The 24,786-nt window shown below is 52.2% G+C and overlaps 1 protein-coding gene across 4 annotated transcripts in view; it reads right to left on the bottom strand.

The window, feature by feature from the left end:
* Positions 1–826: 826 nt before the first annotated feature.
* The window catches only part of ATP9A (ATPase phospholipid transporting 9A (putative)), a 126,520-nt gene continuing 102,560 nt past the window's right edge, over positions 827–24,786 (bottom strand). For 3 of the 4 annotated variants that reach the window (XM_034640146.1, XM_034640145.1, XM_034640143.1), the window contains exons 16-28: positions 23,877–23,969; positions 23,129–23,212; positions 21,554–21,724; positions 18,946–19,044; positions 16,368–16,457; positions 16,098–16,242; positions 15,248–15,312; positions 13,801–13,956; positions 10,682–10,746; positions 9,094–9,202; positions 8,448–8,505; positions 6,649–6,852; positions 827–5,372 (exon numbers count right to left, since the gene is read on the bottom strand). In XM_034640146.1, the coding sequence (XP_034496037.1) occupies positions 5,236–5,372; positions 6,649–6,852; positions 8,448–8,505; positions 9,094–9,202; positions 10,682–10,746; positions 13,801–13,956; positions 15,248–15,312; positions 16,098–16,242; positions 16,368–16,457; positions 18,946–19,044; positions 21,554–21,724; positions 23,129–23,212; positions 23,877–23,969 (1,476 nt within the window). In that variant the 3' untranslated portion in view covers positions 827–5,235. The remainder of the gene's footprint in view (positions 5,373–6,648; positions 6,853–8,447; positions 8,506–9,093; positions 9,203–10,681; positions 10,747–13,800; positions 13,957–15,247; positions 15,313–16,097; positions 16,243–16,367; positions 16,458–18,945; positions 19,045–21,553; positions 21,725–23,128; positions 23,213–23,876; positions 23,970–24,786) is intronic. The other variant, XM_034640144.1, reaches the window with a different exon arrangement.

The following is a 24,786-nucleotide window of genomic DNA, read 5'->3' as shown; positions in this document are numbered from 1 at the left end:
AGTTTACAATTCTCTTTCCAATCGGTAAACTGAGGAGGACCTTTCGGTGCAGGCGCAGGAGGAGGAAACCCGCAGCCCACGCTGCAAATAGTGCCTAATTAAAACATTTGGCTGGTTGGGTGTGTACAGAGCTGGTTTCCTGAGACACAGGCGTTCCCATCGCTGCGCTCCTCTGGAAATGGAGAAAGTCTCCTGCCAGTGATAACGGACACGCACGGGTTGTAGGGTTAGGGAGGAGGCACTACCCCCTACAACCATGGCACGTTCGACATTAGAGGGCGAGTAATTGCATGCTGTGGGGGCTGTCCTGCAGCACTGCTGGCCTCTCCCCGAGCAGCCCACCCCAGCTGCGACAACCAAAAATGCCTTCCCGCACTACTGTGAGGCCCCTGGGGGACAAAAGCACCCCTGGCTGAGAGGCATTGGGTGAAATTAATAAAACATGTCCTCTGCTTCCTACACAACAGCTTACAAACTTCTTCTGCCTAAAGCTTAGGTGACTGCCTTCCTTTTTTTTTTATTATGTTGTTAGCCACTGTATAGTACATCATTAGTTTTTGATAAAGTGTTCAATGATTCATTAGTTGCGTATAACACCCAGTGCTCATCACAACACGTGCCCTCCTAATACCCATGGTGACTGCATTCCTAAATCTATCACTTGATAAAAAAAAAAGTAAACTGATCAAGGACCATGTGTATAAGTAAACAATCTTATAAAATTTTCTTCTTTGTCCTATTTATACCGATCACCTTTTGAAATTCTGACATGTCTGGAATAGACAACGACAGAGAATAATAAACAATGCATGGGTTTGGGATGAGATTTTTTTTTTTTTTTTTTTTTTTTGCCGAAATCAAAATAACTTTAACTGGAGAAAAAGCTATTTACACTTTTTGTACCATGAGTTACACACAAAACAGCATTATAATAAGAAGCCTTCATTTTGACACCAGAATTCATGTTCCCGCACAAATTAAATGATCCCCCAAAGGCATAAAATACACAAGCTTTATTGGGCAACAGCAACGGGCCGGGCTGGCAGACAATGAAAGGAGAACCGCTCAGAAACACGCAGGATCACATGTGTATCATCACCGGATCGAGAATTTCAATCATCTGGGAGTCGTGCTAAATTAAAGCGTCCTATACCAGAGCTTCCCTCTGATGACAAAACGCTGTCCTGCCGAGGATCTGCAAGGCGGGTCACCCGTAGAGACCTACTAACGGGGCGGCCACGGACTCCTAGGAGAGCTTACAGTTAGCCCCACTGCAACAAAATCATAAATGAGCCACAACTTTTTTGTGCACCCCCCACCTGCCCCCCACCCCACAAATGCAGTATTCACGGACGTTGCCCAGCGACGTGAACGACACCTCCGACCACGCAGTGACCAGGGCGGATCCGCGGGTAAAGCTGCTGCGACGTGAGCAGGTGCCGCGGAGTTCAAGGTCTTCGGGGTGCCGCTCACGCCGTGGTGTGCCTCTCCGTTCCATTCAAAAACATAATATGTACTTCTCCGAGACAAAATTAACATCATTAATGGAAATACTTCCCCTTAAGTATACACGACAAAAGGCTTTACATTAAAGGAAGGGAGGAGAAAGAAAATCGGTTGTATTTACAAAACCCCTTGTATGCTTTTAAATGAAAACAAAGCTGGGAGTAATGGGATTTTAATGCAAGCCAAGTATCTCATCAAAAAACGGGAGGTGACAGAGACTCACATACACACAAACGCGCACAGAAGATTAAAGATAAAAAACAGCTGACAGGTGTTTGCCTTCAATAGGATGGAGCGAGCGGAAGCTCATGGAGGTCCCATCGGCAATTTTGGCAAAGGTTTAAAATGCTGCCCCATAAAGGCATGAGGGCGTTCCCATCCCCACCCCAGTAAAAACAAAACAAAGTATAAAAGCAAAAGTCCAGAGAAAGAATAGGCATTATTGTGGCAATTTCCAATGAGGACAAAACTCAAAAGATACATTCAAAAGTTGTCAGTACAACCTAAACTTTCAGCAGAGAACACACCGAGGGAAGGGCAAGCAGACATCGGTATTCAAGATTACTGCGACACAAAAGGGCTTCACTTATTAAGGGAAGCTGGCCTGGGACCTGGATAGAATGACCCCAACAGTGGGAGACGCCCCAGCTCTTGGTCCCCCAGCTGCCGGTGGCTGTGAACAGGTGGTCTGCTCCGATGTCAGAATGCTCCCGGGATGCCCTCCAAGGCTCTGTGGCCGAGTCCGCCGCCCCGAGCGGCCACAGTCAGTGCAACGCCTCGCCCAGCACCTCGCACAACACCCACTGGTGCCCGCACAGCCGCCAACCCCGGACCAACAACACTGTCAGGCATCAGAAATCACTGAAGATGGAGAAGCTCGTCCGATCATTAAAGCAAGGAGGGAAAAAGGAGAAACCACAAAACGGATCCCATTGTCCTCACGCACACACACAACCATCACCGAAAGATAGAATAAAAACCATCATAAAAAAGTGCTTATCGTGACAGAAATACGTAGTGGTGTCAGAGGGTGGGGGGGGAGGGGTTGTAGTTTTCACTTTAAAGAGAAATGTTTGCACAGCACTGATTGCGTGCCCTAGGGCCTCCAGCCTCGAATTAAATCAGCTGTCAGAGACTTAGGTCCCACTGAGGTCCAAAGGGAGGGGTAGGGGTCAGTGATGCTTCCTAGATTCTTTCCAGATTGGTAAACCAAGAAAAAGGTCAACAGATCCTTATGCTTAAGGGTTATGAACTCGGGAGCCTCCTATAAAGCAGCCCAGGTGCTTATCCTCCCCCACAACTAAGGTAACCCGCGTGTAACCCAAGTGTAACCCGCGTGTGCACCCCTTCTCTGCAGGGATGCGGCTGACGTGTGCAGGGGAGGATCCTGTACTCTCAACCAACTTGAGGCTCCTGCCCTTTGCGGCTCCAGGGTTTGAGAAACATTCGTGCTCCTGGACACTCGAGGCCCCCCACCAGGTGGTGAGAGCAGCCTGCCCACCAATGGGGCTGCACCACGGCACGGTGGTCTGGGCTGCACTGGGTTTCTGGCCCTTGACCGCCTACCAAAGTGTCCCGACCTACCGAGACAACAGAACAAGGTTTGCAATGGCATACACATGCATCCTTCAACTTCTGGGGCGGGGGAGGGTGGTCTCTTCAGCCTCTCTGAGAAGCTTCCCTCCTTGGAGATGGCAAACAGTATCTCAGTTGTTGACCTCAAAAGTCAACTCACACACCAGGATCAAACTTGGGACTTGAGGAAAAAAAACCAGAGACACCATCTCCCTCTATCTCCCGGGAAGGTCTGAAATTTCCTAGCAATGGTTCCATAAGACCTACCAGCAGGAGCCATCACCTGTCTGTGAAGAAGGCCAGGTTCAGGGTTTGCGAACTCAGAACAGAACGACTTAAGACTTCTAATCAGACTTCCAAAAACACACACTGAAGTGTGAAACTCTGAGCCCCACACTCCCCTCCCCTACCTTTGAAACTCCATTAACATCACTCAGGAAGATGTCAGACCTGTTCAGTCTTTCTGAGACTTTTGGACCAAGGTCCTAATTCCTAAATAACCATTCATTCACCGCAACCTATATTCTCTGCGGGCCTTCTCTGTGTAGCAGAAATGGTTGGCACAGGAAGGCAAACGGGACTGCAGAATCTTAACACGGAAGCCACGTCACGGGCCAGCTTACCAGGGCCTGAAACCTATGGTCACTTTATAAAGTGTTAAAAGGGCAACATAAACATATGAGCATATCGACAGTGCTCCCCGAGCACGGGACCACTGCCGGCTCCTCCCGCCCCAGCTCCCCCGGTCCTGAAGCACACACAGGCAGCGCCATGCCGAGGGGCTGGAGGAATTCATCCAAATCCCAGTTCTCAAGCACGGTCAGCTCCGGAAGGTCGAGCAGCCGAACCCCGATGGCACGCATGTGTGGCTGAAGCGCCGGGAGCCTCGAAAACCCAAGAATGCCTTGCCCTGCCCAGTGCAGACCTTGCACACCCCTTCCTCCTCTGAACCGAGAAGCCACAGCTTTCTGAGAAACACACATGCGTGTACTCTAGTCCCGTGGGGGAGGGATCGCTACCAGTGGCTGCCTTGCAGCAAGTTCCCCTTGAAAGCTGTAGGCAGTGCGACGGAGCCCGGAGCCTGAGGCTGCAGCCCGGGCCTCCTCCCACCGGGGCTGCCACCGAGGAACGATGAGCGGCGGCAACACGTGCGATGCCTCCACCTTTGTCATTCAGCCTCCTAATGGGAAACAGACTTCTGTGGGAGCGGAGAGCCCCCCATGCCTGACCTTGCAGGCGGGACTCGGAGGGGCCCGGCCACATGTGCAACGCTGTCTAAAGAATTAGTTGAGGCTCTTATCACTCTGGCGACACGTTTAGGAGCTGTTCAGTGGCACGTTTCCTGCTAAAACAACTCTGCTGGAAATGTCTGCAGGCGTCCTCAGACAGCCACAGGCTTCAGCATTGTTACCAGGTCCGAACGAAGCAGGATAATACCTTTGAAATTCTTTTACAAGGTGGCAGGTGAAGCTAAGTCAAGTGCCGGAGATGCTGAATCCGAGATGCTGAATCCGAGGGGGAGGAGACGGGGCTGGATTCATGGCGCCCTCTCTCTCTCCTCTCATTTGCTTTGTGTCTTTCTAGGAAGCCGGTGCGGCCTCAGTAAGCAGCACTGCCTCGGATGATATTTCGCATTTTCACCTTGAGATCACTGTCTGGGTAACTTTCTACCAAAGTCACTGTCTCTTCCCACAAACCTATACCAAGAGCTTTTACGTTTCTCCGAAACTGGTTTGTAAGAGCGAGAAAGACATAAAGAGTACACACATGTTAGGACTGTTTAAAACAAAAACAAAAACCCCTCTATAATCGTCAACTAGACAGAAACTTTTATCACATAACAACAAAATTCAAGTCATAGGAAGCTTGCACAGTGACCCACGTATAAACCTGTTAGCTGAGCCACCAGCCTGAACATATGTATGTACATTCACTCCGGGCTGAATCGCGAGGGGCCCGAGCAGGCCCGCGCAGGCCCCTTCCAGGAACCTCCCCGTTCATTTGGCGTCAGGACCCCGCGCAGAGCCTCTTCATGTCAAAACTGCACGTGTTAGCGATTACTGCAAGATCCACAGCTGGCGGTTAAGAAAAACGCAACTTGAACTCTGTCCGCCAGGACAGCGCGAGATCGCCGTGCCTTGGGCCAGCGCACGCCTACGACGTGAGCTTCGAGTAGCTGGGCGGGGAGAACCGTCTCCGCAGGTACTTGAGAACGTACAGGGGCAGACAGCTGACCAGGGTGATAACAGAGACCTTCCACAAGAACGACAAAGTGGCGATGAAGTACACATCTGTAAGCAAACGGGAAGACAGCGGTGAGCAGGCTGGAATGTCCCAGAAGGCACGTGCAGCTCAGAATAGCCAGCACGGCTGTGGGGGCGCGGGGAGCTGTCTCCGTCACAGACACACGGCCTCCTGGCACTGGCCCTTTCCTTGGGCTCAGTCTCTCGGGGCCTGGACTCTCCCCACTCCCTCCTCTCTCTGACCTGCTTCTGCAGCTGAATTCGTGGACAGTCACTGAGATGCTGTTTCCAACACCAGGGAAAGAAAACTCGGGGCACAAACAATTCTTACAGGTGTTTCAGATGTGGAATCTGACAGCCGGGATTGTCCTTTGTACACCCCGCCGCCTGAGAGCAGAAAGACACTCCGACACCAGAAACATTTTCCCTTCCTTTGCCTCTGGGTTGATCACCAAATCCCCGGCCAGTGGGGTGGGGTCTGAGGGCAGTGCCAAGCGGGGTGGGGTCTGAGGGCAGTGCCGCAGTGGGGAGGGCTTCCAGCTAAGGATGGGCGCCCCCACTGCAGGACAGTAAGCCCGCAAGCCCAGAGCGTTCTGCGAGAGCAGAGCACGGCTCGCGGGCTTCTGCAGCAGGATGCGGACTGGGCGGCACCGTCCACGGTCACGGTCACGGTCCCACCCGGCCCCGTGGCAGCTTCCCGAGGGCAGAGCTCAACACCCCCAAGCCACTGAGCACACAGCAGGTGCCCACAAAGCCCATTTGGACAGACTCTCAGGACAAGCGTGAAAGTGCTTGAAGATGTCACTTTTCACGGGATGTTCCTTGCCCCTTTACCAAAACCTTAAGGACCGTTTCCTGATCAACAAGAGACGTAATCAGAGATGCTTTCAGGGAAAGGCAGAGTTCCTCAACGTCAGGTTAAGGACAAATCCTGTGGGGCTATCATTTATTCATGAGCAAGACGTGCACGTCTGACCTCCACATAGCCCCCCCAGAGCCCGGCACAGTGGCCAGCACCCTCGAGAATCGCCCCCGGTCTCTGCTGAATTAAATGAACTCCCTTCTAAGCTGGTTAACACAGCGTGCTTTTAAAAGGAAACCCTATCGACATCACGCCCGATAGCCTCTGTTCCAGGAAGCGGATCCACAACTACCACTTGCCCCAAGGGCACGCCAGTAACAAAATGGGGGCCACCGAGTACCAAGGCCTGTAGGACAGAGAGCGCAGGGTGAGTCCAGGGGAAGCGGCCTTCCTCCAGCAGCCTGCAACGCCCCCGGACCCAACTGCCGGGCTGTAGCTGGGGTGGGGGGTGGGGGGTCTTACCAATGAATTCGTGTAGGAACACCAGGGAGGCGATGTAGCAGGCGAGACTGAGCAGCTCGGCCACCGTCATGAGCCAGTGCCACGTCTGGATGGTCAGGGCCACCATCAGCAGCTCAGTGAGGATCAGCGATGTGAAGGAAATCGCCACGATGTGCACAAACTCGGACTCGAACAGCAGCAGGGCCCCGTACATGATGGTGCTCCCTGCGAAGGCAGCGGAAGCCGGAGTCCCACACGGCCCTGCCCGCCCACAGAGGCCGCCCCCGCCGCTCCCCGCCCGGGGCTCCCGGGGGCTCCCCAGGCCTGCTCACAGGAGGGGGTCCTTTTGCTTATTTTCCATTGAGACATGGAGGGTGGCACTTGCTAAATGAGGCTGATGAGTGGGATTTCATGGAGGTCTTACAGAGGTGTCCCATTCTGGTTTCCTATTTTCCCTTTGGACCTTAGATAATAAGGAGTCTATAATTGCAGGGGAGAGGGGGGAGAGAGAGAGAGAGAGGAGGAAGGGAGAGAGAAAGAGGAAGGGAAAGAGAGAAGAAGGGAGGGAAAGAGATGGAAAGAAGAAAAACAAAAGAGAGGCAGGAGACAGTAACTATCTGGAGTGGATGGAACAAGAAAGAGAAATTTAAACTTAAATCTATCATTTAAAATGACAGAGGTAAGGGGCGCCTGGGTGGCTCAGATGGTTAAGCATCTGCCTTCGGCTCAGGTCGTGATCTCCAGGACCTGGGAGTGAGCCCCATGTCGGGCTCCCACGGGGAGTTTGCTTCTCCCTCTCCCTCTGCATGTGTTCTCTCTCTCTCTCAAATGAATAAATAAAATCTTTAAAAAAATAAAAAATAAAAAACATAAGTACAATGACAGCAGCGAGCAGTCCGGAAAAGGCGAATACTGTGGGTGCTCTACTTGCAGGAGGTAATCTAAAGTAGTCATGTTCATAGAGAGGGAAGGGAGGAGGGAACGGGGCAGAGATCTTGTCTTACAACAATGTAACGCTATAAATGTACAACGTAATTCACCCCTGTGCATACACTGAACACGACTGGAGCATGCCCTTAAAAAGAGTTAAGATAGTGAATCTTAGGTCATGTGTTTTTTTTAACCACTCCCCCCCAACACACACACAAAATGACAGAGATAACTGAGAGACGCTCAAAGTGCCATGCCCCCATAACAAGGCAAGGAAGGAAAGTGCAGGAGGCTACAGGGTACGGATACATGTTTTTCTAGCACAGCAGAAGCCAAATAGATGGTGCATGTCCCATCAGTAAGACCCCCCAATATACAGTGCATACCTGTAAATTATATGCTGGTACCTGGACAGGCAGCACAATTATGTGCACATTATAAAACACACATCAAAACAGAAATAAACACAGACAGGGGTTTTGATATGTTCTTCCCCTGTAAGTCATCTTACAGCCTCTGCAATCTGAGGGACCCTCCCTGGAGGTCACTGAGGTAAATACATCTTTCAAAAACTAGAACTTGACCTCAGAAAAAGTTTCGGAACATTCCAGAAAGCAACCACTTTTTGTTACAATGGCTTAAGCATTTGGCAGGTTTTGAGTAGTATCCATTAACTTTTTCTCTGACTCTATCTCATGAGGCAGACAGCACCCCCTCACAGATCCATCACCGGGCTGAGTGTACCAGTCCCCGGAACATGCCGAGCAGGGGCTCCCTTGGGGTGCACTGTCCTGCTCCTTAACCAGACTTCAGGGTTCCAGCTTGGGTTCTATGCACAACAGAAAAGCTGACCCTTAGCATGAGACAACAGGTGGTCTGGCTTTCCTTACCTTGATAGATGCTAATCAAAACCCATATTAAGAAGGTCTTGTAGGACAATGGTCTTCCCTAAATGAGAAAGCGAGAGAGAGCAGGTTACTACCCGACCTGGCCCATCCACTGTCAGCTGCCCCCCACTTCTCCTCCACTAAGTGGGCGACCTGCCTGTTTCCATCAAAAACAGTGTCTTGCACGTATCTGGACACATTAGAGAATTACATTTTTTAAAGAGAATTGATATTAAGTGGAAATAAATCTGCTCTTCAGTAAAATTCCTTGAGGACAAATGAATGAAATCATGCACACACACACCACATGCACCTTTTGAAAGTGACACAAGGACGTTTCCAGGAGCAGACACCAGCTGCAGCTGCAGGATAGAACCGTCAGGGGCTTTTTTCTAAAGTTGTTACTTGGTCTGTTTACAGTTTACATATTACTGCACTGTTTAATGTTCTTTACAAGTGCGTACACTACTATTTTAAGAAAAATAAAATAAAATCCCGTGCCTTCCTCTAAGAAACCACTAGTTCAAATCAGTATGTTCAAACCAGATACGGAGGGTCTGTGTGAAATAAATTAAAAGTAGGGAGAGAGAAGGGGAAGGAGGAGGAAGGGGAGGAAGGAATGAGGCAGGGAAGGGGGAGTCCAGTGAACCTTGAGGAGATCCTTGTAGAGCTCAGGATACAGCATGGCAACTTCTGACTTGACATCTTTGTCCAGGACCAGAGAAAACACAGGAAACATGGTGTAAATGGTGGAGTACCTGGGGCGGGGGAGTGGAAATCACCACAGGTAAGAAAGAAAAATAAGCAATCTGTTTCTCCAGCCTCTGCAGCCCAATTTCCATTCATTCCTTCAACAACCATCCACGGTGTGCCTACTCTGTGCCAGGGCTGGTTTTAAGCACGGGAGACTCAGATGAAAAACTGACAGAAACACCTGCCCTCGGAGAGCTTTCATGCTAGTCGGTGAGTCAACAAAGTCGGTAAACTACACTGTGTGTTGCAGGTAAGTGCTAAGACGGACACTCTAATGGGGGAGAGGAAAAGAGACATGGGGGTGGTGTGATTTTAGAGAGGGTGCCCAAAGGATGTGACATTTGAGTAAACACCATAAAAGGTGAGAGGCAGTCATGCCCAAATGGAGGGAAGAGCATCCCAGGCAGAGAGAGCATCATGTGCAAAGGCCCTGAGGCAAGAGTGTGTCTTATCTGAAGAACAGCAAGGCAGCCAGTGCAGCTGGAGCTGAGTGAGGGTGGGGGGGAGAGAAGAAAATGGGAACAGAGAGGGACGAGGGGTCTGGTCATGGAAGGCCACATGGAGCAAAGCTCCGGGAGCCCCTGCCTACACTCTGGCATGTTCTTTCGTTCTTCTGGGACCTGACAAAAGACAGTCCACTTGTCCAATTAGAAGCAAGCAGAATTCCACTGTCTACTCTCAGACTGAACTGGCCAACATAAAAAGAAGGCAGGCGTCCTTTGTAAGACTCTCCCCCGGGGCCAGCCCGCCTTTCTGTGCTTCCCGCCTCTTCACGACCAGGAGTGTGCCCTATATGCGTCTCCATCGAGGGCGTGTGTAACCAAACTCTATCTACCTGGGTAATTCACAGACTGAGCACATTCTCTGAAGGATCAAAAGGAACGTCATAAATTCCAAGTCAGGAATGGGGCTGGGTTTGAGGGCAGCAAATTCCCAAGTGACACCCTAGTCTAACAGGTCAGCGGCACGCAGCAGTGAAGCTCTGTTAGGCACGTCCCCCAAGAGAGCAGGGCTCTGGCCCGCCTTAGAGACCCAGTGTTAGGCACATCCCCCAAGAGAGCAGGGCTCTGGCCCGCCTTAGAGACCCAGCAGCAGAACGTCCTACTGGGGCCCACCACAGGGAGGGCACTTTCCAGAGCTCCCCTTTCACTTTTTCTAAGACCCCAGTGAAATCACTGAGTCTGTGAACCTTCGATCTTGCTTTGGTTGCCAATCACCGATCAGCTCAGACTTTCACGGGCAAGCATTTTTCCATCTCCAGGTACAAACGGCCAATTGCTAGGAACCATAAACATATTGTACTCCATTTTCTCAATCTGGTTACAGGCTTGCCAGTTCAAAAAAACTTATGAATTCGAGAAGGTTCTAAATTGCATCGCTGGCAACTTGGGGACTGAACAGTCTAGACACCCCATTTCTTTTCTCATCTGTGGCGTTTTAAGGAGGTCTCATAAAAAATTAATACCCTGCCTAGATTTCCTTACCCAATGATGAGGAATCCTTGATAGAGAGGAACGGAGGCAAAGTAAAACACGGAGGAAAAGACAGCCTGTGCCAACGAGAAAGGAGGGTGTTACCAAACATTAAGACAAAATCCCTATGCTTATTATATAATAAAATAACACCCAACCCGTCACATGGCACAAACTTGCCCAGCGCAGTTGTGAGTGCTTTAAGTCAATCAGCTCCTTTCACAATTGCAATCACCTTCTGAGGTAGGTACTGTTGTCACCAACCCCTATTTACAGATGACAAGAGTAAGGCACAGAGAGGTTAAGGGACTTGCTCAAGATCACACAGCTCGTAAGTGATGGGAGCCAGGAATCATTCCCGGGTGGTTTAAGTCCAGAGACCACTCTCAGCCCCTCTGTGAACACCGACTTTAAGTGACACAGGCTGGACCCAGGAATACTCTGTGTGATTTCCATGAACCCCAGAACCCCCATAAGATCAAGTCCTAATATCTCCTGCATTTCACAGGAGGGGAATCGAAGCAGGTAAGGGGCACTGCGGGGCTCAAGCCCAGCTCTGTCTCCAGAACCCACACTCCTGACAGCTCAGAAGCCCCAGCTCTCTGGCCATGCGACTGAGAAACAAGTTGGCGTAGGTATGGACGCACCGAGATGTGGAAAGATACCCCACCCTGAGGACATACACCCATTACCCCGGAGGATTGTGCAGAGAAGGCACAATCCTCCTTACACGACACATTCTACCGGTTTTGGAAATTTTTACAAAGAGCCCATAACCTGCTCAGTCTTTGATAGACGAGAGCAATAAAGACATTTCCAAACCCTCCCTGAAATGCCTGCTTCCTGACTTGGAAGACAGTAGCTCCTGGCAGTGAAAACCAGGCCGGGGAGATAAAATCAGACCTGATGCTCCTTTACTTCCTCCTCTGGGCATCTACAGGCTAATGGAAGGAAAGTGGCCTCAAAGCTAATTCCTATTCGTATAAAACCAAAAAGAGGCCGGAGACAACTAGAGGCTTTTCAAGAGCTGAATACGAGAGAGAGCCTGAGCCAGCCCGGTGATTAGAAAGGCTGTGTAACCAGAGGCGTCTCCCCCCGTCACCTGCTGTGGCTGGCACAGAGCCCGGAACATGGGTGCCACCTGGGGCCGAGGACCTGGGCAGCCCCAGCTGCACCCTGGTCATTATTTCAGAACTGGAAGGTGAAAACCACCTTTCAAATGATTTTACACCCAGGCTGAGCTCCAGGACAGAAAGATGGTTGTAAAAATGTCAAGAATCTGGTGTTTAGTTTTGTAAATCAACGTCAAGAGCCTCCGTCCTCTAAAAGGGCCGGGCTGGCCATAAAGCCTTCATCCTGGAGAGAACACTTGAGGGAAGAGAAAACACTACCGCCACATCTATCAAAGAGACCAACGTCAAGGTGCAGTTCTAACAGGGACTTGCCCTTAGCTAGCCACTTTCAGCACAGTGGACAGGGGTGAAGGGCCTTTTTCTACAGCCCAAAAAACAATTTCCCATTCTGGAATTTTTTTCTAAATTGCTGTTCAGAGTAACAACAGACAGGCATTACAGAAGTCAGCTCACCCAGCCCAGCGTATGTACAGGCCCAGGGACAAGCTGATTAATCTCCCAGCTATTAAACCATAGCGATATCTAGGAGCTAACATAAATTAAGAGTACAGACGTGGTCTGATGAACCATAACAGCTGTTTGGGTGTAGATCGTGTTGATTAAAAAAATCACGTTAAGGCTCCTATGCTCACAAATGCAACAGATATTGAAAACAGAAAATCACCCCCAAAAGGCAAGGAAGAGGCCAGAGGAGGGGGAGGTCTCCTGTCCACAGAACAGCATCACTTCACCTACTCGGAAAGGCAGGATGCCTTTTATGTTGTGATTAAGCACCTTTCCCACAGATTAAAATGTCACCTTACTGGATACATCATCCTGTTTGGTTTTTATGCGTAGCGGGAAGGACGCCTTCTGCACTCGATGTCCTATAGAACTCTGCTTCTCAAAGTAGCCTTGTCCTCTAAGCAAGGCAGTCTTACCAGCCCATTTCACGGATGGAAGACTGAGACCTAGAGGGGTGAGGCAACCTGCTCAAGATCTCAGAGATGGTTAGTGGTGCGGTCAGAAAGAGATGTGGTTTCAAGTCACATCATCCCTACGTTCTCATTACTTCACTGCGGTGTTTTCACCAAATGGCCACGAAGGGGAATCAGTCCATAGTTTTTCAATACCCAAAATGTTTTCTTTTCCACCCTTTGGCCTTCCTCCTACTGCACCCTCAGCTGCTACAGGCTGATAACAGATGTCGAAGTTGCTGGTGAGAAAGAAGGTGGGGAAAACACTCTAGAACACTTTCGTGATTAACAAGATAGGAACAAGATGTTACTCCTGCCTGAGAAGACGAACCATTGCGACAAGCCAGCTCGACTCCACCACCGCCAACCCCTGGCCCTGGGACGGCTGGAGCAGAACTGGGACATCGGAGGCACGTCAGGGCCACGGGCTACGCTGCCCTGCCTGAGAGCCCACGCAAGCCGAGGCAGCTGCCGCCTCCCTGGGTCGGCGGCATTCGAGGAGACACCGCGATGAGGAGCACGGGCTCTGGAGTCCCCGCCCAATGGAGACTAACCCCCCGAGGGGCACTGCACACATTTTCCAGCCTCGGAGCCTCGGACTCCCCGTCTGTACAATGGGCGCAGGCTACCGTGAGGACTGCACAAGACACTGCACTGTGAACACGTGAGCCGGGCGCCCAGGGTATAGGAAGAGCTCGAGAAAACCAAGTGCTTCTTTCGTGGTTATTCTCTGCTGGCCCTCATCTGCGCGTTGGGAAACGTCAGGACCCGAGGATTCGCCCAGCATTTCACTCTGCACATTTCCCTCTGGCAAACCAATCAGAACAACTCTGGGCAGTGACACCACACCTCCTTCCTGCCAAGCACAGGACAGGCACCCCTGCTGATGCTTGCAGCCCCCACCCCTGCAGCAAGGATGGCCTGCCCCATCCAAAGTCTATGGGCTGCAATGTGGCCCGTCGGGTAATCGCTCGGCGGCGCGGTGGCGCAGTCTAGCTCCGGGCTCCGCGCCCCCCCCGCCCCCCAGCCAGGGCCCGCCCACCTGCATGGTGCTGATGCAGAGGCTGCGGTGGATGACAAACTGGCTGAGCGCGGCCGAGCGCTTGTAGCTGTTGCGGCCGTGCACCATGAGCAGCCGGCCCAGGTGTTTGAACTGGGTGACGGAGAAGTCTGCAGCCAGGGAAGCCTGCTTGCCTTCCTGAAACCCGCACAAAATTGGGCACCGTCAGAAACACGCGAGGTCAAGGCAAACACGTGTTTTGTTTCGTTTTTCATTGAAAAAGCAAGACAGTGTAAGGAGATCTCCGGAAAACTTCAACGAAGAGCTGCTTCCGTTTCGAGCTGTACTCGGGAGGTGGTCTAAGTCTACGTTTGATTTAAAAAGAGGAATTTATTTAAAGAAAAGCATTGTGAATCACCAATAGTTATCACCTGGAGGTCAAGTGGATCTAGGGCTGAGCCTCGGGGGGGTAAGGCCCACCCCATCCTGTGTCTCAGAAGCCAAGAATCATCAGAGACGGGCACTTCACAACACTCCGTTCCTCTAAGAGAAATGTAAGGCTGCGGGGAGGGGCTGAGGCTACAAACACCACCAAATGGAACATTCCTGAGCCTACAGCTTCACACATTCATAGAAGAGCAACGTCTAGAATTCTCTCATTTTAAAAGCTTCATGACGGGTGCCACGGGCGGGGGGTGGCATCAGAAGAGTCTGTTCCAATAACACTTCATTCAAAGATCACTGAATTCCGTAACTTTGAATAACTATCAGCTGGACGAGAACCACAAGATCAGAAAGGGGGGAAAGAATACAAAAGATTAGCCCAATGCATGCCGCTGTGAACGAAACTCATAGGACAACACCTCTGGCCCTCACCCAGGGCCTCTGTACCCTTTTTATGCACAAAGCCCTAACAAACCTGGTAACCAATCTTCTTGCCTATCATCATTTAGAGATCACAAATTAGGACAGAAGAAACCGTAAGAGGCAAGCACACCGGTGACGAGGACAGAAAGAGAAAAACTATTATAACACACCCGCTTTTTAAAAAAATGCAGCTTTTAGCAACGGGCAGACCATGCCACATTCTCCTCTAATCCCCATGACATCAGCACATGGCGTGATAACTGATACTTTCACGGACACCGCGACACCCATGGGAAAGTGCCGAGTACATTCACTGTGCCCTAAGGATAGAGCAAAACACACTTTTCTTTTTAAGCCTCGGCACGTGAGAAATCAGCACCTGTCGTCTGTAAGCGGGAGTGAAGTAGATATCCACCTCCCAGGTGGTAAGACCGAGTGATCATGCTTCGCGGTTCCTTATGCTTCGTAATGGAATCTAGAATTTTCAGAAGCATCAAAGGTGTGTTTTGAGGGAAAGGAAGCTCCAGCTAGTGGAGCAGGGCACCTCCCAGCCCAGCACAACGACCTGACACCCTCGCACAGACCGCTGGGCAGCGAGCAGGCCCCCCGCACCCTCACTCACCTTCCCCTCGACACCCACGCCGCAGTCAGATTCCTGAATCATGCTGACGTCGTTGCCTCCATCACCTGTGGGCCACACACACCAGAGAGAAAAGCCGGGAAATTGGGGAGAGGCGAGAAACAGGATCCCCACATTTCATTCTTCCTTTGAATCATGGTGCACGGTTTGCCTTTCACTGTGTGCCTGCTTGTCACTAAGAGCCTTTTCTGCCCTGCTCCGTGGACTCACTGCCACACCCCACAGCACCAGCTTCCCGTCTCACAGACAGAGCGGCTGAGCGTCAGAGGAACACCGGGGGACTGGCGAGAGCCCCAGCACTGAGCGGCGGCAGGGGGAACCGTGGCCACGCCACGCCGGTGTCCATGACCCCCGCACCCCTGCCTGGGAGGGTGACGGCCTCTACACTTGCTGAGCCTAGACCGAGGCCCGTGGCCAGTGCTTTTTAAATCTACCCCTTTTCCATTCTCAGCAGCACCATTTGAGTGCTTATGCCCCCATTCTACCAACGGGCAGGCTGAGGCTCAGACAGGGGCCCAGGGGGCCCAGATCCAGCTCCACCATGTGTGGTCGGCAGCCCTCTGCAACGCGGCTTCCCGCCTCCTGAGCAAAGGAAGAGCACACTCAGGAGAAAAGCCCTAGAGCACGCTTATCTCCTCTTACTCAAAGGGAAATACTAAAAATAATAAATAATAATAACAACAACAACAGAGCCAAAGTCTGTTGGGGGAAAAGAGCATGACCTACGTGAAGGGGCCTGGGGGATCTGAGGAGCCCCACAGCCGAGTCCGCCCACCCTTACCGAAAAGGAATCAGGCGCCCCAGCGGGACGGCGCCGGGGGCAGCGGCCTACCTACTGCGCACGTGAGCTTGCCGGTGCGCTCCTGGAGCAGGCGCACGATCTGGGCCTTCTGGGTGGGGGTGCAGCGGCAGCAGACCACGGCCGGGCACTGGCAGGCCAGCTCCATGAACTCGTACTCATAGTACTTAAGGCAAACCTGGGGGGAAAGGTGGAGGGGGTGGGTCAACCGAGGTCCCTGCCCCCACCCCCCGACCCCGCCCGGGAAGCAGGAAGGGGCACACATTCCCGGGTGGACCCGGCCGGCGGGGTCCCTGCACTCACCTCCAGGGAGTCTCCAGAGATGACGAGGGCACAGTCATGCTTCCTGCGGAAAGCATTGAGCTCGAGGTGGGCCTCGCTGCGGTTGGTCACCTGGAAGGGAACGGAGCGGGGTTGGAGGCCTTGCTCTCCGGAGATGGCAGAAAAACAAACAGCGGCTTCCTGAAGCTGGGAGGAAGACAATGGCCACCCCAGCCAAGGACCCCTGCCCCGCCCGGCCGCCAGACCCGGAGCCAAATTAAACCGTGTTTGTTATGATTCTGTGGGAAGTGGGAGGGCCTGTATACCAACTATCGCCTTGCATTTCCCCCAGGACGGCTGTGAAAGTGACCCCACTTTCATTGTGTGCCAGGCACTGTGCTAGGCACTTTCCACGGATTTTTTTTCCCCATTTACTTCTCACAGCAACCCTACAAGGTGCATCATGATAACAGCTGTATTTTACACGTAAGGAAACGAAGGCACGGCGAGATCTGTGAGCCCGCCTCAAGTAACACATCTAGGGGCTGTGAGGCAGGCATCAGAAGCCAGGCATCCAGCAGGGTGGCCAGCGTTTCTGTAGCAGACTAGATGTTACACACTGCCGGCTCTGCGGACCCTACAGTGCCTGTCGAAAGTACTCGACTCTGCTGCTGTAGGGCCAAAGCAGCCACAGGCGATATGTAAAGAAGGGGGCATATCTGTTTAAACAAAACTTTATTTACAGGGGCGCCCGGCTGGCTCGGTCAGTTAAGCATCTGCCTTCAGCTCAGGTCAGGATCCCAGAGTCCTGCATCATCAGCCTCCCTGCTCAGCGGGGAGTCTGCTTCTCCCTCTGCCTCTGGCTGCCACTCCCCCTGCTTGTGCGCTCTCTCTCAAAAAAATAAAATCTTAAAAAAATAAAACTTCATTTACAAAAGCAGGTGGCCACACGGACTGTCATTTGCAACCCCTAAATATACAGAATGTAGACAATATACAGAACATACAGTCGATTCTCGTTATTTTCAGTAGTTACACTCTGTATCACTGTGAACACTGCCTTGGCAAATAAGGGACCGTTCACTGCTCCCAGGGGAAACACGGACAAGGTTCCTGTGAGCCCTTGGCCACAAGATTTTTGTCAATCAATACATACCTTGTTTTATATGTGTTTCTATTTAAACGCATTTTTTTTTTAAGATTTTATTTAAGGAGAGAGAGCTTGCGAGCAGGGGGAAGGGCAGAGGGAAAGGGAGAGAAAGAATCTTCAGCAGGCTACATGCTCAGCACAGAGCCCGACACAGGGCTCGATCTCATGACCCTGAGGTCATGACCTGAGCTGAAATCAAGAGTCAGATGTTCAACCGACAGAGCCTCCCCGGCGCCCCTAAACACATCTTCTGAAATACATATTGTTGACTCACGATCACTGAACTCCTAACCACCAGCATTCTAACCCATGCCTGAAGGAAGCCCGCCCAACACACGCACTTTCTCCACAGGGCACATCGGAGCCTTCCCGCGCTTTGCAACGCTAGACAGCACTCCAGCACTGTGCTGGGAGGGGGGATTTCAAACAGTGAAATCACTGACAGCACAAAAATGCAAAAAAAAAAGGGGGGGGCCCTCGGTAGACCGTGCACTGCACTCGTGTGCAGAATGAGAGCAGAGAAGGCGGGGAGTCACCTTGTGTGACCCCAGCTGGGAATGTGCACGTCAGGCAACGACGATTCCCCCTGCTCCGCACATGTCCGCGGGGGACTCGGAGAGCTCCCTGAGGACTGAGCTTTGGGCTGGGAAAACAGCTCAGTAAGTAAGTGCATTTGCGAATCTGGCATCCATGGCTGCTGGAGACGCACTGGATTGGCCTCCACATGTGATTCCCACAAACTGCCGGATCTCCGGAAGGTGGCGTGTGCCGTGGACCAAAGGCACGGGGTCCAGGGGACACGCCCAGGACAGGCAGAGCCCCTCCACTCTCGGGGCACGAGGGCTCTGGTTTCAGGAGCGGGACTGCTGCACCATGCCCTGAGGGGACCTCCCGCTCCTCCCCGAGCAGCTCGGTAAGGCCCATCTCGGCCCTTGGCTTCTAGCCTCGAGCAGCTCCTCGTGGCTGCACTGTTGGGGTCACGTCCTTGCCAGAAGGGCAGGAAATTTCCCATTTGCCCACCCCGTATATCTCCTTCTAAAGGTTCCTAAAGGTTTCCTTCAGGAGGGCACACAGGCCACTATCTGTGATCTGGAATTTACTTATCCAAGGACTTGGTCTTCAAGGGTCCAGCGGCATCTGGACTCGTCTGTACAAATTCCCGTGTATGGGCTTATCTGCATCCTTCATCCCGATTGTGTCTCGTGACCGCTTTTCAAAGGGACTGTGACCCCCACCAGGTGAAGAACACAGGGCTGTAACTAGGTGCTTCTGAACCACCACGAGAAGGAATCCTGCAGTCTCACCGGGGCCATGCAGTAATTCCCCCCCAAACCGATGATGTACATTCCCCCACCTTAGGTGGTTAACATACGCCTCTGTCCCCTCTTTAGGGGTGCACTGGAGGTTCTGAGGTCCCTGGGCAAACAGCAGCATTGCCCCCACGAGGCCCCAGTGCAGACAATACTTTACCAGCCGAAAAACGTGGATGTCTTGGTTTCTGGTGACCAGATGTGCATTCTTCGCCGTGCATGTAGCTGTCTCCAGCTTGTCCCCCGTCAGCATCCAAACCTGGAACCGCAGCAGAAAGGAGCTCCTCTTGGTCAGTGTTCAAGGCCAGCCTGCAGCTTGTGTCCGTTCAGTTTCCAAGAACATCAAGCTAAACTTCATTTATTCCAAGTTACCTTGAGGCTCGTGGTGTCCCCAGCACACCACAGAAACACCCCACTTCAAAGGCTGGTGCAACACTCCTAGAAAACCAGTTGGCCACACGCTTCCACAAACATCATGAAGCTCGGCCTCCGACCTCACCACCCCCCTTCTGGAAATTTTTCTTTAAGCAATAAAAAATTTCAAAGAAGGGGATGGCAGAATGGGTGAGGGGTCACTTCCATGTCCTACGGGAAACACTGATTTGTCACGCTACATGCGGTCTTTTTATGTGGTGGGTTAAGCCAACGCGAAATGTGCCAAGTTCCTCTGCACCTCGTAACAGAGGATTCTGCGTTAAGCTGCCGCGGGCTCAAAGGGGCAGGTGACTTGCCCCGAAGTCACACAGCTAGCTCCTGTCCCGAACAGGCCCAGAATCCCAGTGTTCCAAGTCCAAACGGAATGTGCTCCCTGCCCCGCTAGTTTACCCACTAACCCTCTGTTCTCTCTGCCCCCAGCAAGGAAGGGCCCAGAGTCACTGCACAAAGGACACACCGGCAGTAGGGGACGAACAGGAAAGCAAACAGCAGTGGTTCCCAGAGCATTCGCCATGCCAGGTGCCCATCAAGTGCTGTCCACGTTCAGTGCATTTGACCCTCACGGTAACGTGATGAGTCAGGAAACAGCACTGAGAAGTCAAGCCGCTTGACAAAGACTGCCGAAGCAGTCAGTGGAGAAACCAGATTCAAACCCAGGCAGTGAGACTGCCAGGACACAGGCACCGGGCCCTTCCGGGGGGGGCTGGCCTCTGGGCTTAACCCTGGTGGGTGTCAGCCTCTTCTCTCAACATCCCATCTGGCTGTAAAAAAAAATTTAAGTGATCCCAGTTTGGTGCCAGTATTCAGGGTTCACTGAAACACAGGAAAGAAGCTGGGAGACTCAAGTTCTAGAAAACCACGGAGGGGGCCGGGATGGGGCTCAGTTGATGAAGCGTCTGCCTTCAGCTCAGGTCATGATCCCAGGGTCCTGGGATCAAGTCTGCATGGGGCTCCCTGCTCAGCATGGAGTTTGCTTCTCTCTCTACCTTTCCCCCTGCTTGTGCTCTCTCTCTCTCTCACTCTCTCTCTTGAATAAATAAATATTAAAAAAAAGAAAGAAAGAGAAGAAAAACAAACCACGGAAAGTCATTGGTGCAGCACGTGACTGGTGCCCCAGGTCAGGACGACAGGGGGACACTGCAGGCACGTGCCCAGACCTGAGCCCAGGGCCAGCAGCACACTTCCCACCTTGCTTGGCCTTGGTTGTCGCATCTGGGAAGGGGCTGAAGTAGAAATTTTCCAAGTTCCAACAGCTTCTGGCCTATGAAGGAGCTTATGCTCAGCCCTGCCTACAAACCCCCCGACCTCTCACCCCTGCACTCCCTTCCCCCTCCCGTCTGACCAGGGAAACCAGAAAGAGAAGTCCAGTCCACACTCTGGGACTAAAGCATCCCGTCTTTTGGAGAGAACAGCTTTGAGGAGAAGCTCAGGATGGAGCCAGAAGTGGAAACCAGAATTCCAAAACTTGGGAGAGAAGAGGTCTACGGAAGTTGCCAGTAATAAATCTAAGCACCATGGGGCGACAGAAGCAAGCCCTTTTTATTTTGGACTGTTTTTCCGAAAATGGGATCTTGCTGACAACTTCCCTGCACTGAACTAGGCCTTTGGCCCAAAGATATAGGACAGAATCTGGTTTACAATGAACCAAGCCCACATGCGAGGGAGCCCCCCATGGGCACGACTGTGGCTGGAGCTCACCTACCACTGCGGCCCCCCTCACGGGGGCCTGTGCCACATACCGGCCCACAGACAGGATGGAGCGCTGCTTTGGGGAGGAGGCAGGCGGCAAGCACACCCGCATCCAGGAGCTTCCGGCCAGCGAGGCTGCGTCTGCTTTGCTCAGGTCCTTTAACCGTAGCATGCTGCTCACACGCCCTCTGCTGGCCTCTCTGGATTAAACTTCTGCATTTTTTTTTTTTTTTTTTTNCCAAACAGTGTACACATGGCAGTTTGTTGGTACAGGCAGTCAGTCCACAGGGTGGCCACTCATTCACCCAGAATGACAGGCAGATGGCTGGCCGGCCGGTCACTCAACAGGAATGTGCCCAACACCCTGAGCCTTGCTGGAGGTATAAGGGGAGGCACGCGGTCCCGCCTTCGTGGAGCCCAGTGCGGGGAAGATGGCAGTGAAAGCGAACACACAAGACATCTTCCAGAAGCAGGGCAGGAGGGGCGGGAGGAAGGCAGTGGCCCATCAGAGACGGGGCCGTGGGTCGCTGTCCGTGCCCGCCTGGTTCCTCTATTCCCACCTCCTTCCCTGCCCCCGTCTAATCTCTACACTCTGCTGCGGGGACGTGAATGGCAGCTGCTGGGCTCCGGCAGCACCCCCGTACCTTGATGCCAGCGTTCCGCAGCGTCTCCAGGGTGGGCCTCACGTCCGCCTGCAGCTGGTCCTCCACCCCTGTCAGGCACAGCAGCTCCATCTCCATCTCTAGGCTCTCGATCACGGTGGCCACTTTGAGCGAGCGGTCATGCACGCTCAGCTTGGCCTGGACATAGCGGGCCTGCGACACAGGAGACACGGCTACCGCTTAGGGTGGGGAGGTGCCAGATTGACAGGCATGGAGAGCGGCACACCAAGAGGGGGACCCCGGGGCATGGCTGGACCTCAAAGGGATTAATGGAGACTTCCAGCGTCCTTCCAAGTTCATCGGCCCAGGCCCTGCAGAGGCCCTGGTTCCACCCTTTACTCTAGACTTATCTGCTGTGCAACTTCGAGCAAGTTGCTCAACGTATCTGAGCCTCAACTGTTCTCATCCATGAAGCAGCAGTAACAGCCCCAACGTCCCTGGGTTGCTGCAAGGACTGGTACAACTCAAGATCTCAAAAACAAATGGCAGGCTCTCCCACACACAGCCACGCTTTGTGACCAAGGACTCTTGATCACTGGGTTTCTGAAGACGAAGTCCCACCTCCAAAGACCACTGACCCAACCCTTCAGTGTAGCCACTTTATAGGGTTAGCAAAGACATGGAAGAAAATCAAAAATCCCCTAATGGGTTGTTTCAAACACAAGCCTTTAAACTTGAAAGGACGGTAGAATTTATCAGGGCTAGAATTCTTGCTAAATAAAACTTTACAATGAACTCAATCACAAGGAAGAGACAGACTCAGGCACAGCTAGCTACTCTGGGTGGAGCAGGACAAGGACCCCAGAAACCTGTCCCCAACCACACCTCTCTCCTTTTCGGTCATATGCCCATGCATGCACTGGGCTTTGTGCCAGGCCTGGGGATACAAAGACCCTTCCCTCAAGAAACACACAATTTATGGACAATAAACACACAAGAGAACAATAAGCCAGACATATTTACACTGGAACCCTTGGCCGTGAAAATCAGTGATCTAGTTCAACTCTTTTTACAACGTAAAGAGATGAGGACTCCAAGGGGGTGATCCATTTCAGATTTTCCAGAGGGTATACCCTGTGTCAGTGACTATCCTAAGTATCGGGATATAAGAGCAAACTAGACTGACGACGGTCTCTGCTCTGGAAAAGATTTTATTCCAGGAAGGAGATATGAAGAAGAATGTTAGATAGACACATAGAAACAAGGTCATCCTAGATGGGGATGAGCGCAGTGAAGAAAGTTAAGCGGGTGATGGGTGGCGAGCAGTGAAGTGGGGCTGCCAGATGGGGCATCTGGGAAGACTTCTCAGAGGCAGTGGCATTTGAGCAGAGACCCACAGGAAGCCAGGGAGGCCACGGAGCTCTGTGTGGGAGGAGAGTTTCAGGCAGAGAGAAGAGCAAATGCAAAGGCCCTGTGGCAGAAGTGAGTGTGGGATGCTCAGAAAGGACCTCAGCATGTCTACAGCAGAATGAGCGAGGGGGAGACGGGGAGGAGACATGACCAGAAAGGTAAGGGTAGGGCTGCAAAAAGTAACAGAACGGTCCCAGGACCACTTACTTCAAAGTCTTGATATTGCTCTTCTGCTAGAGACTTCTTTGCCACCACGAGCACCCGCAGACCTTCTCGGGCCATGTTTCCACACTGCAAAGCAGACCACAGTCAGTGGAGAGCCACACTAAGGGCTCTGTCTCCAAGCCCCAGACTCTCACTGAGGAGGGCTGGATGCTACAGTGGACACAGAGGCACGGAGAAAGTGGCAAATCAGAATACGGTTTTCCCCTAAAGCAACCTTCCCTGAAGCAAAGCTTCTCAAGGGAGGCTGCCACATGGCAGCCCGCAGGACAAACGTGGCCTACGCATAGGTTTTCGTCCATGGGCACAGTATATGTTTCTTCTCTCCTTGCTATGGCCAATTCTCCACATCACAAACTGGGATAGGCAGCCTGGCACGTGGCCCCCAGGGATCCCCACCCTCCTGGTACCTGCCTCCAGCCAAAAGCCACTGAGGAGCTGACTCCTGCACAGGACAGCTGAGTGAGCTTAGAAGACAGTCTTGCCCTACCTGAGCCTTCAGATGAGACCCCAGCCCCAAGCAAACCCTCGGGAGACCCTGAGCAGAGGAACCAGCTAAGCTGGCCCACAGCACCATGAGAAATACAAGCGTGTTGTTCTAAGCTGCTAAGTCTGGGGGTGACTTGTTACATAGGCACAAGTAATGAGTACAGAGACCTGTCGCACTTAGCTGCAAGGGGCAGCCTCCAGACAGGCTTCTGCGGCCCCGCTGTGCCTCCCCAACCCCACTTACCTCTTCCTCCAGCCAGTCATTGTACTGCACGATGCCGGCCATGACAACATCCGCTCCCTTCATGTAAAATGTGATCTCTCCAGTTGACTCATCCTAGAGAAGGGCCGATGGAATGAATGCCCAAGAGGAACACCCACTTTCTGCTCCCGTGCCCACTTCCCAGGAGAGATGGTGTACAAAGTGTACTTAGCGGACACCAATGTTTTTTCACTTGGCCAAAGATAAAAAGCAAGAAGGAGGGGGCTCCTCACTTTGGGGCAAAGGCCACAAGAAAATAGAAGAAAACTCAAAGCATTTGGAAACGCATTAAATGATGAAAGCAAGATCAAAAGGATTTAAGAACTTTGTTTTTAGTCATTACTGTCCCAACAGGAATGGACTCCCACGCTGGAAGATCATCTTAAATTTATAGATGGGACTGCCAGGATTATCAAAACGTGGTCTACCTGGACAAGTGGGGAAGGTAAGGTAATTATCTAGAGCAGGGTTCTTGACCTTGGCATCATTCATATATGGGCTGCAGAATGTGGGGGCTGACCTGTGCACTGCAGGACCTTTTGTAGCGTCCCTGGGCTGTCCCCACCAGCTGCCAGCAGCAGCCCCATGGGGACAACCCAGATGTCTCCAGACATAAATAAACGTCCCCTGGGGAGCAAACTGCCCTCAGGGAGAACTGCCAATCCTGGTAATTCCAGACCCCGATGTCTACCTGAGGACCTAGCTAGTGACCAGATTTTCTGGGGTGTAGGTAACACCACGGCCCAGGTGTCGAATGCTTAGACCCGACACCAGCTCTCGGCTGTGTGCACTTGGACACGCCTCTTCTTTCTCTAAACCTCAGTTTTCTCATCTGTAAAACAGCAATACTGACAACTCCTACCACACAGGCTATTGTGGCTTAAATGACATC

Source organism: Ailuropoda melanoleuca, chromosome 13 (assembly GCF_002007445.2).
Source record: "Ailuropoda melanoleuca isolate Jingjing chromosome 13, ASM200744v2, whole genome shotgun sequence".
NCBI lineage: Eukaryota > Metazoa > Chordata > Mammalia > Carnivora > Ursidae > Ailuropoda > Ailuropoda melanoleuca.
Note: the sequence above shows the minus strand (reverse complement) of the source record. Positions and strands in the feature narration are given on the sequence as shown.